Raw genomic sequence first — 12,680 nt, 5'->3', positions numbered from 1 at the left:
AGGGAAAGGGTGAGGACACGGTCCAGCACTCAGAACTACTCAGTTGATGTTTTCTTCTTTTTACCAGCAACCCAAATTCAACAGACAGTAACAACCCCGAGATAGCTGACACCTGACTGACTGCTGCAAAATGTCCTGGCTTGACATGGACAATTCTTGTCCATTCACTTCCCACCTTCTCTGGAAACACTGCTCCCCTGCTAAATTTGGATTAGTACTACCTTGCAAAACAAAGCCTAGACTATGGCTTGTCAATAATTTCATGTATCACTGTTTGCCATGTATTGTTCTAAAGGACATATCAAGGCTCTTCAGTTGACAGCTCTTAGGGGATACATAAAATCCCTTCTCCAGCAGCAAAAAGTGAACTACTCTTCCATGACATCAGGAGTCACTGTAACATTGTCAAAACTGATAAACACCAGGTTTGTGCGCAACACTTCTTGAGCCCTCTAATTGCACCTCTGTCCCTCCCCTAATCAGTTCTCTACACAAGACCTGAAAGTATCATCATGGTGTTACAAATGCTCACCACGATGAGTGGGGAGGAAAAACTAAAAGAAAAAAAAAAAACCCAAGCAATTCTGCATAGCCCTCCTAAGCTGCAAGAGGCTGGTTCTTGCTCTAAAGCATTCAATGCTTCTGTAACTCTGATAACATAGAAAATACTTCCTCCACCTTGCCCTGTAAAACTAATCAATAGTTTTGGATAAGACAAGAAATAGAACTTATTGTCCCTTTCTAACTATTGTAAAATGGTAAAATACTATTAATCCAATAGAACTGATTTGAGAAAATATTTCTTGAGGTATCTTCATAGTTACAAAACTCCTTTTAAGTTCTGTATTCTATATTATTGCTATAATGGACTTTTTTGAGTTAATCCTTTCAAAAACATTCAACAGATCAAAACAATTGAGTGCAGCAGAGCAGTGTGATCATGACACTTCTGACCTCCACCCAGGTATATTTCAGCTCTTAAATTAACTTTTACATACAGAGGGAGAGAGATACAGGAAATATTGAGGTTGCAAGTATGTGAATAGAAACTGACTCACCACAGTCCTTTGCTTGTTGGGCAGGAAGACTCTAACAATGGGCTTCTGTGGAGACTTAGGGTTATTCCGTGACATATCAGCAGGGTTTTGATAAACTGAAAGGGATGAAGGTGCTACAGAGAGGCTAGAGGAGGAAGATGATGCAACTGTGTCCGTTGAAGCTGAACTGGAGACAGAGAAATCAGTTCCATTCCCCATGGATTCCAGTAACTGCTGTTCTCTCTGCTGTAGAGCATCAAGCTTGCTGGTGTACTCTTCATAGGCCTGTGAAGGAACAGCAGCTGTTTTAATCATGTAGTACCCTCAGACAAAACCAGAAGTCTAAATTCAGAACAAACATCAAACAAAACACTTCCGAAACTAACACAAGTTTCCCAAGAATATGAACAAAATGGTCTGGTCAAATATTTCAGGATACAATGAAGAACATCATGTTAAACCTTCTAAACCAACAAGTAATGTTTAAATAAATTAAATGAAGAAAAGGATCGAAGAAATCCTAAGTTACCATTTCAAAGCACCTGCACTGAAGATTCTAATTCACAACCACTTAAAAAAAGACAGAAGTCTTTAACCAATATTGTCAGCTGCAATGCTGAATTACTGTGCCCCAGAAAGATTTATCATTCTGTTGGAATGACAGTTAAATACTTCTAATGCAATATTTAAGAGAAAGCTCAAACTGTTTTTATCATCCATATCTGACTCCTCACTGTCGACTATCTTTCACCTCTCGCACTACCTTTTCATATCAAACAGTACAAAAAATATTTTTCTGTTAGAACACAACACATTTTGCCCATTTCAAAGCTATCCATAAACATGTAAGCGATCTTTTGAAAGTTTTTTAACATCTTTTCAGCATGTTCACACAAAACCTGCTTACACAGATCAAGTTTCTTAAGCAAACAAAAACATCAATAATATTAAATTTGCCATTAAGTCTTTATTAAATGTAGTCAAGTTAAACGTTATTGCCAAGATCTATAAAACAAATATATAATCAGTATATATTTTCTTTAAAGTTTGTTATGCACAACTTTGTAATAAGAAAATTTTGATTGATATGAAATACTAGAACCATTTCTTCAGTATATAAATTAGCAGAACATCTTCAAAAACCTGAATCAGTTAAGCAACATGTGTTTCATACTACAGAAGCATGTCAGTGTTAACTGACATATTTAGACCTTGTTTAGACCTTTACAGAAAAGAAGAAACAAAGATCTTCCAAACCTAACATGTAAACAGTAGGGAATGAATTTTCTACTTCCCTCTAGTAGGGAATGGAATTTTCTACTTTCCTCTATAGCAAGAGGAAGATCCATACCAATATGCATAAATTCTCCAGTGATATTTTCCAGTATATTTATACAAAAGAAAAATACTTTCTGGTTCTGTTTTTTTTTTAATTACTTATTTTACTTTCCTACTTTTTTGTTTATAACTGTTGCTAATTAAAGTTACAGGAGAACTGAACTGACCAAATGGTCTGCAGCATCTACGTGTGGAAAAAGATAAATAAAGAAAAAAAACAACTAACTTTTAGAAGTGCAGCCACAAGTACTACATTTTATTAGGAATTTATTTCTCCAGGTTAAATGTGCAGGCTCATTTAATCCAAACTGCTCTTGCTGTGTAAACAGTGGTTCATCCCTCCCTTTTTAAGAAACCATAGCATCCTCCCAGAATGGAGGTGAATATCACAGTTGCAAATTCTAAATTTTATGGGTTCCACTTCTGATAAACACATGTTAGTTGCAAGAAACAGAGAATTATTTAATATTTCTTTTAAAAACTGAAAATATCTAGCATTTCACAAACAGACCCCAAACTCTGAGACTCAAATCCAAAACATTTTCACTCTAACCCAACTGTATTGTCAAAAGTAAATGGAAAGATTACCCAACTATAAATAATGGCATTTTTTGGCTGTACAGTAACACATGTGTCTCTCCTACTTCCAGGACCAACTTTGCATGGAAACTTGAGTAAAAGCTCCATGTGTCAAGAATTATTTTCAGTAAACAAAAATTAGGAAACATAAACTGTTACCATTTCACCAATACTGTTCTAAATACTTACTTCCCTTTCTCATGAACATTGCAAAATATTATTCCAACACACGCAACACTACATTGCTTCCGGACGCTCGTGGGTTTAGTTCCTTCACAAAATTACACACAACTTTCAAAATACTCAATCCTACAATGTTTACATTGGCAGCTTAATCTGTCACTAATGCAAACCAAAGTCAAATGATTTATCTTAAGAGAATAAACAATGAATATGGAAGGCTGGGAGCTGCAGCTGGCTTTGGGTTCTACACCACTGACTTCTGCAAAAAGCTCTGTATTTTTTCTGAGAACAAGAGCTCTCAAATACCATGCAGTTATTCGGTGTCACAGCAGAAGATCCCACAGTAAAACATAAAGGAACTAGAAATGCATTGCTAGACTTTAAAAACATTTTTCTCTTTAAAAAAAATTCTTCTTATACAAAAGGAGCTACAGTACATGCAGCAGAAACGGAATATCTCCAATAAATTTTCATTTCACAAAGGTTAAGTACTTCGGGGGAAACAAAGTTTCATCTGATGATTAGCACCAATAGACCTTACAAAGACAACAGCACGAAGTCTTATTCTATAGAGTTAAATTCAAAGATAGTTACATCAGCAAAGCTGACCTATGGCAAGTATTTCTAGCTAAAAGAAAGATAATGTTGCAGATTTGGCCCATCTACCACTAAACTGACCTGCAGCAGCACAGCCACTTTAGCAGACAAGCATCAACAGCTACACAAACCTTCAAGTCCATCAAGGCTCACTGGGTCAACTGTGAGGTTGATTTCTGACTGTGTTTTTCAAAAACAAACTAAAAAGATTAAAATTAAGTCTGTACAGAATCAATAACATGAAAAATATTAAGACGAATATTCAAACAAATAATTAAATCAAGGATTATAAAGGCATTTCATAAGGAAGAGTTTAGGAAATCTAGACTGCAATCCAATCAGTTTACATATTCCCATTAAGAAGCAAGTAATGTTCTACATAAAATTTAAATCTTGCTTGATACAGAATGAGAAAGAAAAAAAAAAAAGGGTCAGAAAATATCTGCAGAAGTCATCTAGTCCTAACACAGATTTAGCACAGAAATAATTTTCAAGTTCAATGAGGTTGCTCAGGGCCTTGCCAAAGCAAGCTTTGCAAGTCTTGAAAGATGGAGAGCCCACAACCTGTGGGCAGCCAGTTCCAGAGCTCAAAGCCCATGCTCACGATGAAGAATTGTCTCTCATTAAATGAACTGGATGCTCACTACCTGTGACATTGGCCCTTCCCTATTTGCTGAGTCTGAGTCTCTTTATGCTGAAAGAGCCTGCAGATCCCTCCTGAAGCTTCCCTTCCCCATGCTGAACACCACCCCAAAGCAGCCACACAATTAAGGAGTGAATGGGTGCCTCTTCATTTGCTCCTGCAGCCCAGTGCAGTTTGCTGCTGTTATAGTGAGCGTGGGTCACTGACAGCTCAGATTGCTCCCAACTTGGTGTGAATTTACAAAGTTGCATTTCACAAAGTATATATTTGAAAAACTGAACATTAGATTAAAATCTGCACAACTTGTCTATCTATACATAATCCTATGGCTATCAAAAATGGAACAAAAAGTGAATTTTAATTATGTTGCATATCAGTATATTTGCACATCATATAATAGTCTCATATGTGTGAGAACATCCCCGAGACTTCCACTAAGTAAAATACATCAAGGCCTGATAAGCTGCAAAGTCCAACTAAAGCATTACAAGATGGCATGTTTACATTCAATGTGCACACATGCCAAAATACAACTGCTGTTATTCTGCTGTATATATTCTGCAGTTTTAACAGTCGTATATACTCAGGAGCAGCAGCCTTAACTCTTAAATGTTGCCTTACTTCTTAAATGTTGCAACCTACTGACAAAACAAAAACCGACCTCAGAATTCAACAGAATTTGAGAGATGTTATGCAGATGTGCCAAGAGTTCTGTTGATGAGGACAAAGGATTTTCTCAAAAATACGCATTTCTTTTCTTACATATCATTTATATTATATCTGAAATTTGTTTTCTTGGGCCATGACTAGGCTACATATTCTAGTGAAATGATCTAAGGAAATAAAAAGCAACAAGTTAATTTTTCTTTTAAATTAATCTGCGAGAAATCCACGGAGCAAGATATGATTTCTCCTTCTTTCTGCCCCCTACGACATCTGGGTAGAAGACCAGTCCAAACTCAAGCAGTTAACTGTTTTTGCTATGCTCTCTCTTCCTCAAACAACTTTAGGTAATATCCACATTTTGCAAGACTCAAAAACCTAGACTACAGGTTCCTGGTTTTTGAAACTGAGATTGTGTTTCTATTTAAAAGATGTCTGACCTTTTAGGCTGTTGATCAAACGCAAATCCCACTAAGTTAAATGGGAGCTGAAGATAGACAGTAACATACGTCACGATTTCTTCATTTAGTAAGACTCCTAAATCTGTACTTAGTCTAACTTTAGACACTCCAGATTTGGTCCAACACATTTGAACAGCATCTGTTAGGAGGCTGGTAAAAACCAATCTGAAATTCCCCAGAGGGCCACCAGGTTTCCCAGTGTCTATATGCAGCGTTAGCATTTTCCTGGAATCCCACAGTCTGGAACAATCTGAGATTCATCACCAAGATCTATTTTAGACTGTATCTGTATGCTGTTGCAATAAGCATACTTCAGATCAGCAAAGAGGTAATCTTCTTTAATTAACTAATTTGACCTCCTGCATGGATTCTTCAGATATACAGGAATAAGAAATTAAATACTCTCCTGATGTTCAATAGCCAAACTCAAAACTGAGAGCAGCAATGCCTCTGAATAAAACACATTCAGGCAAAGAGAAAGGCAAGAAAAAAATAAAAATCACAGTAGCTGGAGGCAAACATACCTCTACTCCCACAATTCTCATTTTAAATTGCTTCCAAGAGTAGGAGTAAGAAAGAGAATGATTCCTTCAAGACAGTATTAGAAAGCTGACCGAGTTCTAAAACTTATCTTGATACCACTGTAATTCTATACATTTGCATACTGCTTCATTTTGTGTGGAGTCCAAATTCAAAAAACCAAACCAAACCAACCCCAACAGACCTGGCAGCTCAGTTGTGGACTGTTAACTGAAGTAACCAACAGGTCCAGAATGCAACTCCATCCCAGACAACAATTTACACACAAATGGACCAATACTGTTTCAGCTCTTACAGGTAAGTGCTGGTAGGTAATACTATACACATGACTATGGGGCAAAAAGGACACACGAGAGTTGGGAAGTTTAAATAGGTAAGGCCTCCTGAACAGCCACTAAGAGTCTACAAAGGCTAACAAATCTGATTAAGTCATTTAAGCACCATCCCTCCCTTCTAAGTTTGAGCTGAGTGCTTTTGGCCAGCCTGGGTCTGTGCAACCCATTCCATTCTGTACACAGCAGTTGTTACCAATATACAGACCTTTACTCTCCCTAATTCAGCTTATCCTTTTCAGTAGTACTTTGTTGGTAGAGACAAAAGAAATACAAATTTTTATGCATGTCCTAAAGAATACACAACTACATATTTTAACCAGTTTTGCTAAGTGAATCCTAGCTTTTCCCAGTATTATAATAACAGCCTTCTTTGCAGTAAATATTTCCAATATTTACAATGCTTAGACAAACCCTTAGGAAAAGGGTTTTTCCATGGTGAGTCACAAACTATGTATTTTGGGAAACAGCACTTCAAGGACTGATATAACGCAGTAAGAAATTATGTGGGAAGACAAAAATCATTGATGTTTTCAGCTACTGAGATACAGAGTGCTTCCAAAAAGTGTGGTAAAACCTACTGAGAAGCTCCTGCAGCTTGTTTTCCAGGAGAAAATAAAAATACAATTAGTATTTTTATACACTTTTTTTATATCTACTGAGTCAAGCAGTTATTTCAAATATTTGGAGCACCTCTCCTATGAAGACAGCGTGAGAGAGTTGGGATTCTTCAGCTTGGAGAAGGCTCCAGGGAGACCTTAGAGCACCTAAGGGGGCCCTACAGGAAAACTGGAGCTGGGCTTTTCACATGGGCATGTGGTGAGAGAAAAGGTGGAATGGCTTTAAATGACAGAGGGTGTGTTTAGATTAGATATTAGGAAGAAATTGTGAGGAATTGTTCCATTGCATGGAACAGGTTGCCCAGAGAAACTGAGGACACTCCATCCCTGTTGTAGGTCAGGCTAGACGGGGCTTTGAGCAGGTTGGTCTACTGAAAGGTTCCCTGAACCTGATGATCTTTAGGGTTGCTTCCAACCCAAACCATTCTGTGGTGTAACAGTGATTTACAGGGGTCTGTTTGAGCTGAGGTTACACACAGCAAATGGGAAAAGTTAAAAGCCAAGATTATATAAAAAGGAAATTTGGCTACAAGCCATTTTTGGATTTTAATACAGTCATTGCTTACTAGGTTTATTCTTTCTTCCAGACAGAACAAACAGAAAAGCTTTTCTTACCATCACATTAGAGAACATTGACAAGATTCCCAAAGCTATTACTAATTATAATGATTAGAAGAAAATTGTGTGATTAATGACAAATGTTCTTTTCTTTCTTTTGTACATTTTGTTTCCTCCCTCTGTATCTTAGACACATACTCAGAAGTCTCTCTGCAGCTTTGGTATCCCTCCTGAGCCCTAATTTTCCTGCTCAGGGAGGACCAGGGCAAGCAACTTGCTGCCCTCCAGCTTCACACTGCATTTTACACCCAGGCTTCCACACTCTGCTCTACTCCCCCCTGCTGCACACTGACCTCCATAAGACCACTACGGAGGAGTGATGGATCAAGGCAGGGAGATACCCCTAAATTTGAGCATTCCTTCTTGCAGGAATAATTAAATATATGCTGAATTCAACACAGCACAAGTCAATCACTTTCAGTATTTCAAGAAAAGCATTCCTCTTTCGCAGTCGGTTGATGAAACCTGAAATTATGGCTGCAACAACAGCTGTCAGCTTTAAAGTTCTTTTGACGTAAAATGCATTGACACCCTCTCCTGAATTTGGGAAAAAACTTAAATCTGAGGAGGGTGAAAATTTTGTCTTCATTCTCAGATGAACACAGAAACAAAAGCTTCTATTTCTTGAGCAACAGTAGCTAAGGCACAAATTCCTTTTTATTTTTAAATGAGATGTATGGTTTATATTCAATGCACAAATAATTTTATTATAACCTTTGCATGCTCAATTTTCAGATTTATTTTCTTGTTGAATTCTTTACTTTTCTCATGAGCTTCTGCTCCCCCCAAATGGTCCTTTCACTTTTAACGGAAAATGCAATGCTCTCACCAGGTTCAACCACAACTTCACTTGACAGGTCTTCAGAGGCAGCTCCAACACAGGCCAGGAGCCAGTGTACAGGGTGCTGCAAGTTCTGTGAACACGAGCAGGTAGTGAGAAGTGTAGTAAATTAAAGATGCAAAGCCAGGCAGGAGTACAAAAGAACCAAGAAATCTATGATACTGAAAATCTACACACTGGAAGATGGATGGATAGCTGTCAAACTTGTCAGAAGAATAAAAATAGCCATGGTTTTGCAGGAAGCATTACAATAAAACTAGATGTTTACATCTAGTGAAAGGCAATATGGGAGTAAGCAAAAGTGTTCATTTGCAGATGCTTACCTAGCATTTAGTTTTGGCTAATTTAGACTTTTGCTAAAAGAAGACAACATGCTTGCAACCTCGAGAGATAACCAAGAGACACAATCTAGTCTCTTAAGGAGTCCTTAAGAGCCACTCACATTTTATGGAAGATGCAAAGAGGTCAGAGAAGGAGAAGGACTTTAATCAACACAGGCTGAGGGATGAAGGGATTGAGAGCAACCCTGCAGAACAGGTACTGGTGGGTGGAAAGTTGGACATGAGCTGGCACCCACTGCCCAAAAAGCCAACCACATCTTGGGCTGCATCAAAAGCAGCATGGTCAGCAGGCCAAGGGAGGTGGCTCTGCCCCTCTTGTGACACCCCACTGGAGTGCTGCACCCAGCTCGGGGCTCCCAACCTAAGAGGAGGACATTGACCTGTTGGACAGGGTACAAAGGAAGGTGAAAAAGATGGTGAGAGGGCTGGAGCACCTCTCCTATGAAGACAGGCTGAGAGGACTGGGGTTGTTCAGCCTGTAACAGTTAAAGGGCCTTTTGACATTTAAAGTGATCTATGGGGAAAGATGGGGACAGACTTTTTAGCAGGGCCTGCTGTTACAGGACAATGGCTGATGGTTTTAAACTAAAAGAGGGTAGAACCAGACTAGACACAAGAAAGAAAACTTTTATGATGAGGGTGGTAAAACACTGGCACAGGTTGCCAAGAGAGGTGGTGGATGCCCCATCCCTGGAAACATTCAAGGCTAGCTTGGATGGGGCTCTGAGCAACCTTTTCTGGTTGAAGATGCCCCGGCTCATTGCAGGTGGGGTTAAACTGGACAACCTTTAAAGATCCCTTCCAACCCAACTCATTCTATGAATCTAAGGCAACAAAGAGAAGGGTGATGCAGTTCAAGAAACACACTAGCAAAATTATTCATACAGATTCTGGGTAAAAGCAGGACTATATTACAGCCAGAAATGAGTCTTTGGCAAAGCAATAAAAATAGAAAGATCAGAAGATGATGGATGGAACTTAAGTTCCATTACCTTCCCACCCAAGTGTTTTGGTGAGACTACACAGACCACATCCAGACCTACCCACAGACTACAGGTAAGAGTTGAAGGGGAAAGAGGAGCCTTCCACAGAAGGCAGTGATGACACCCTCAAGTTCTGATGACAAACTTGAGCCCCAGACCCAGTATCACACACTAACTCTGTACATGAGAAGTTTGCTATTTCTAACACATCAGACAGACATCTTTTTATTTGTATCAAAACCACTATGTTTTCTTAGTTCTGCATTTGCTAGAGACAAACATGTTCTTTCACACTTTTATCACACTACATTCAAAACTTTTTACCTATAGCTTTGTTCTTCTGTACTGCAACCAGAGTTTTTCTGGCCCTTTCTCTGACAAGTGATGGAATACAGGAAGTCAAAACATGAGCTCTAGCAGAGACAGGTTAGATTCAGATAAACTGCTGCCAAGTAAATGCTGAGAACAGAAAGCAAGCTCTGTCTTGACCAAGCCAAAAGGTGGGAAAGACACAGAAAGGACACACTACACAACTGCTGCTGGACTGAAAATAACAGTCAAAGGTAGAGACTAATCTTGCTTCTAACTCTATCTGGCATTCAGCAATAGATTTCTTTTTTTTTTTCTTTTCACACTTTAGTTCTACCACAGGAAGTCTACACACTAAACAAATTACAGGTTTGCAGCATTTAATCCTGTTCACCTTGATAAATGCATCTGAGGATGATCTAATCTATGCTAGTGACCATTCAAATAAAAAGTTCCTTTCCTTTCTCATCCCATCTTCTAGTTCTTGGCTCACGGCTGCAAACTCGTTCCCTTCCCTAATCTTTACCACAGCTTTGCAGCTCACTGATTTCATCACGATCAGGTTTAAACTACTACCTGATGGTAAAGTAATCCAACAAAACCAGGGAATTTTCCTTAACAGGCTAGTGACTGGTCCTGGCTTAGTCACTGCCAGTACTGCAAGTACCTGAACAAAGGAAGCTGACGAACTGCAGAGCAAAGAGCTGGGCAGAACAAGCTTTCCTTTTCAATCATGGTGGGCTCTTTCCACAGGACTGTCCTATGGGATAACAACTGCAAAAGCACAATGTCAGCCCCTTTCACCTTCCACCCAAAGGCTTGTGGCTCCCTAGTCAGTACCAGCACTACCTGTCCCAAGACATGCTCATGATCCAGTGGAGCTCACTGCAGCAGAGCAACACCCTGCTCTGCCTCACGGGGCTGTCCCACCATGCTGATGAGCCAGAGCTGGAGCTTCATGTCAGTGGCACAGAGGGACCCATTCAACCTGCAAATCTGCTCTCAGATTCATGACTTGGGGTCACCAGCTATTTCAGACTTACTCTTCATGCTGTCATAACAATCTCCTAGTACCTATTTATGACTGCAAATGCTCTTTTCCCTATCAATGACCTATAACACAAACACAGAGCTTCCAGTAATGTATCTTGGTTTTAGTTTCAATAAAAGCAAGTGACAAAGAGCTGAACTAACAACTTCCCTACCTTAAATCCAGACCTGTAGATGTATATGTATGGACTAAGTTCATTATTGTTGCACTTTGATACACAATCTAACGAAACCCACTTGCATATGGCAATAATAAATCCAAACATATGGAAAAAGCTAGTCCTTGTGAAAACAGAGGTGTGCTTAAATGCAGCAGATTGGATAAAACACTGATAACACTGATCCAATGCTCCCATTTCACATTAGCAATAAGTAAAGCAACTACCAAAGGCCTCATTTGACCTTAACTGTTCAGGACGTAATGTCAACATTTGTACAATCAACCTAGTGCCCTGCTCTGACATATTAAGATAAAAGCTAGAAGTACCTCAAATAATGAGATCTTTATTTTTAATTATCCAGTACCTTTAGGCAGCAATTGCAAATAAAAGTACTAGAAAAGAAATCTGGTTGACCTCCAGTTATTTCAATACTTGAGGGAAGCACAAAAAGGGCAAGTTTAAAGCACATGATGCCCCTTCAATTCCTAACAGAGGTAACTTTTGCATGCAGCTCTTTAAGCTCTAAATGGTCCTATGTCAATGCAACTCTATGAATCCGGAGTGATGAAAAAATACAGACAATGAATTTGTAGTTAGCTTACAAATTCAAAATGGCTTTAAAATTTTACTCCACCCCACAATTTTATCTATTTCTGTAAGAAGTCCCCTTCTACTAATGCAATTTTTTTGGATTATACATGACCATTTTTCAAAGACAAAAAAGGGAAGTCAACTGCTTTAAAAGCAAAATTAGTCTTACAAAATGTTTTCATGTGTGTATATTGGCTTTAACACAGCATGACTTTCTTCATTATAAACACAATCTTCTCTCCCCTGCCCCCTACGAAGAGGCTTGACATTTCTATTGCACCAACATTATTATTACACCATGCCACTGATCTTCCTCTACTGAATCCCAGGAATCCCATACAGTTCCTTTCTATCTCTTAGAAGAGAGATCAGTTTGTAATGCACAAGGAGAATATACCCTTTTAATATAGGTATTCTCAGTTTTAACCTCAGATACTTCACATAAGATAACACAACACTAATCTAACCACATGTGTTTGAATGTAAACTTACCTCTAAATATATTGAAGGTGGGTTATGCTCTCCTCCAAATTTGTCTAGCAGTGCTTCTATATGTTCTTGTGTCAATTTAATCATCTGTTTGATGTTCCACACCTAGAACAGAAAATTAATATTTTTATTCATTAAAGGAAGCCTACAGAATCTAGCATAAAACAAGAATCTCTCAATATTTAGTAAGAGAAACCCATAACAAAATTTTTAATTATCAATAAACAAGTGCAAAAGGCTATCCTGTTCATCCAGTGTCAGTAATAGCTTGCTTCTGAAATAAACAGAAAGAACTTACATTTGG

The 12,680-nt window shown here is 38.6% G+C and overlaps 1 protein-coding gene across 1 annotated transcript in view; it reads right to left on the bottom strand.

Moving 5' to 3' along the window:
- The window catches only part of BRAF (B-Raf proto-oncogene, serine/threonine kinase), a 64,362-nt gene extending 51,885 nt beyond the window's left edge, over nt 1–12,477 (bottom strand). Inside the window, exons 1-2 of the mRNA XM_031061423.1 lie at nt 12,380–12,477; nt 1,059–1,322 (exon numbers count right to left, since the gene is read on the bottom strand). Coding sequence (XP_030917283.1) covers nt 1,059–1,322; nt 12,380–12,463 — 348 coding nt within the window. The 5' untranslated portion in view covers nt 12,464–12,477. The remainder of the gene's footprint in view (nt 1–1,058; nt 1,323–12,379) is intronic.
- Nucleotides 12,478–12,680: the final 203 nt, after the last annotated feature.

This window comes from Geospiza fortis, unplaced genomic scaffold (assembly GCF_000277835.1).
Source record: "Geospiza fortis unplaced genomic scaffold, GeoFor_1.0 scaffold8, whole genome shotgun sequence".
NCBI lineage: Eukaryota > Metazoa > Chordata > Aves > Passeriformes > Thraupidae > Geospiza > Geospiza fortis.
This window is presented reverse-complemented; position numbering and strand designations above follow the sequence as displayed.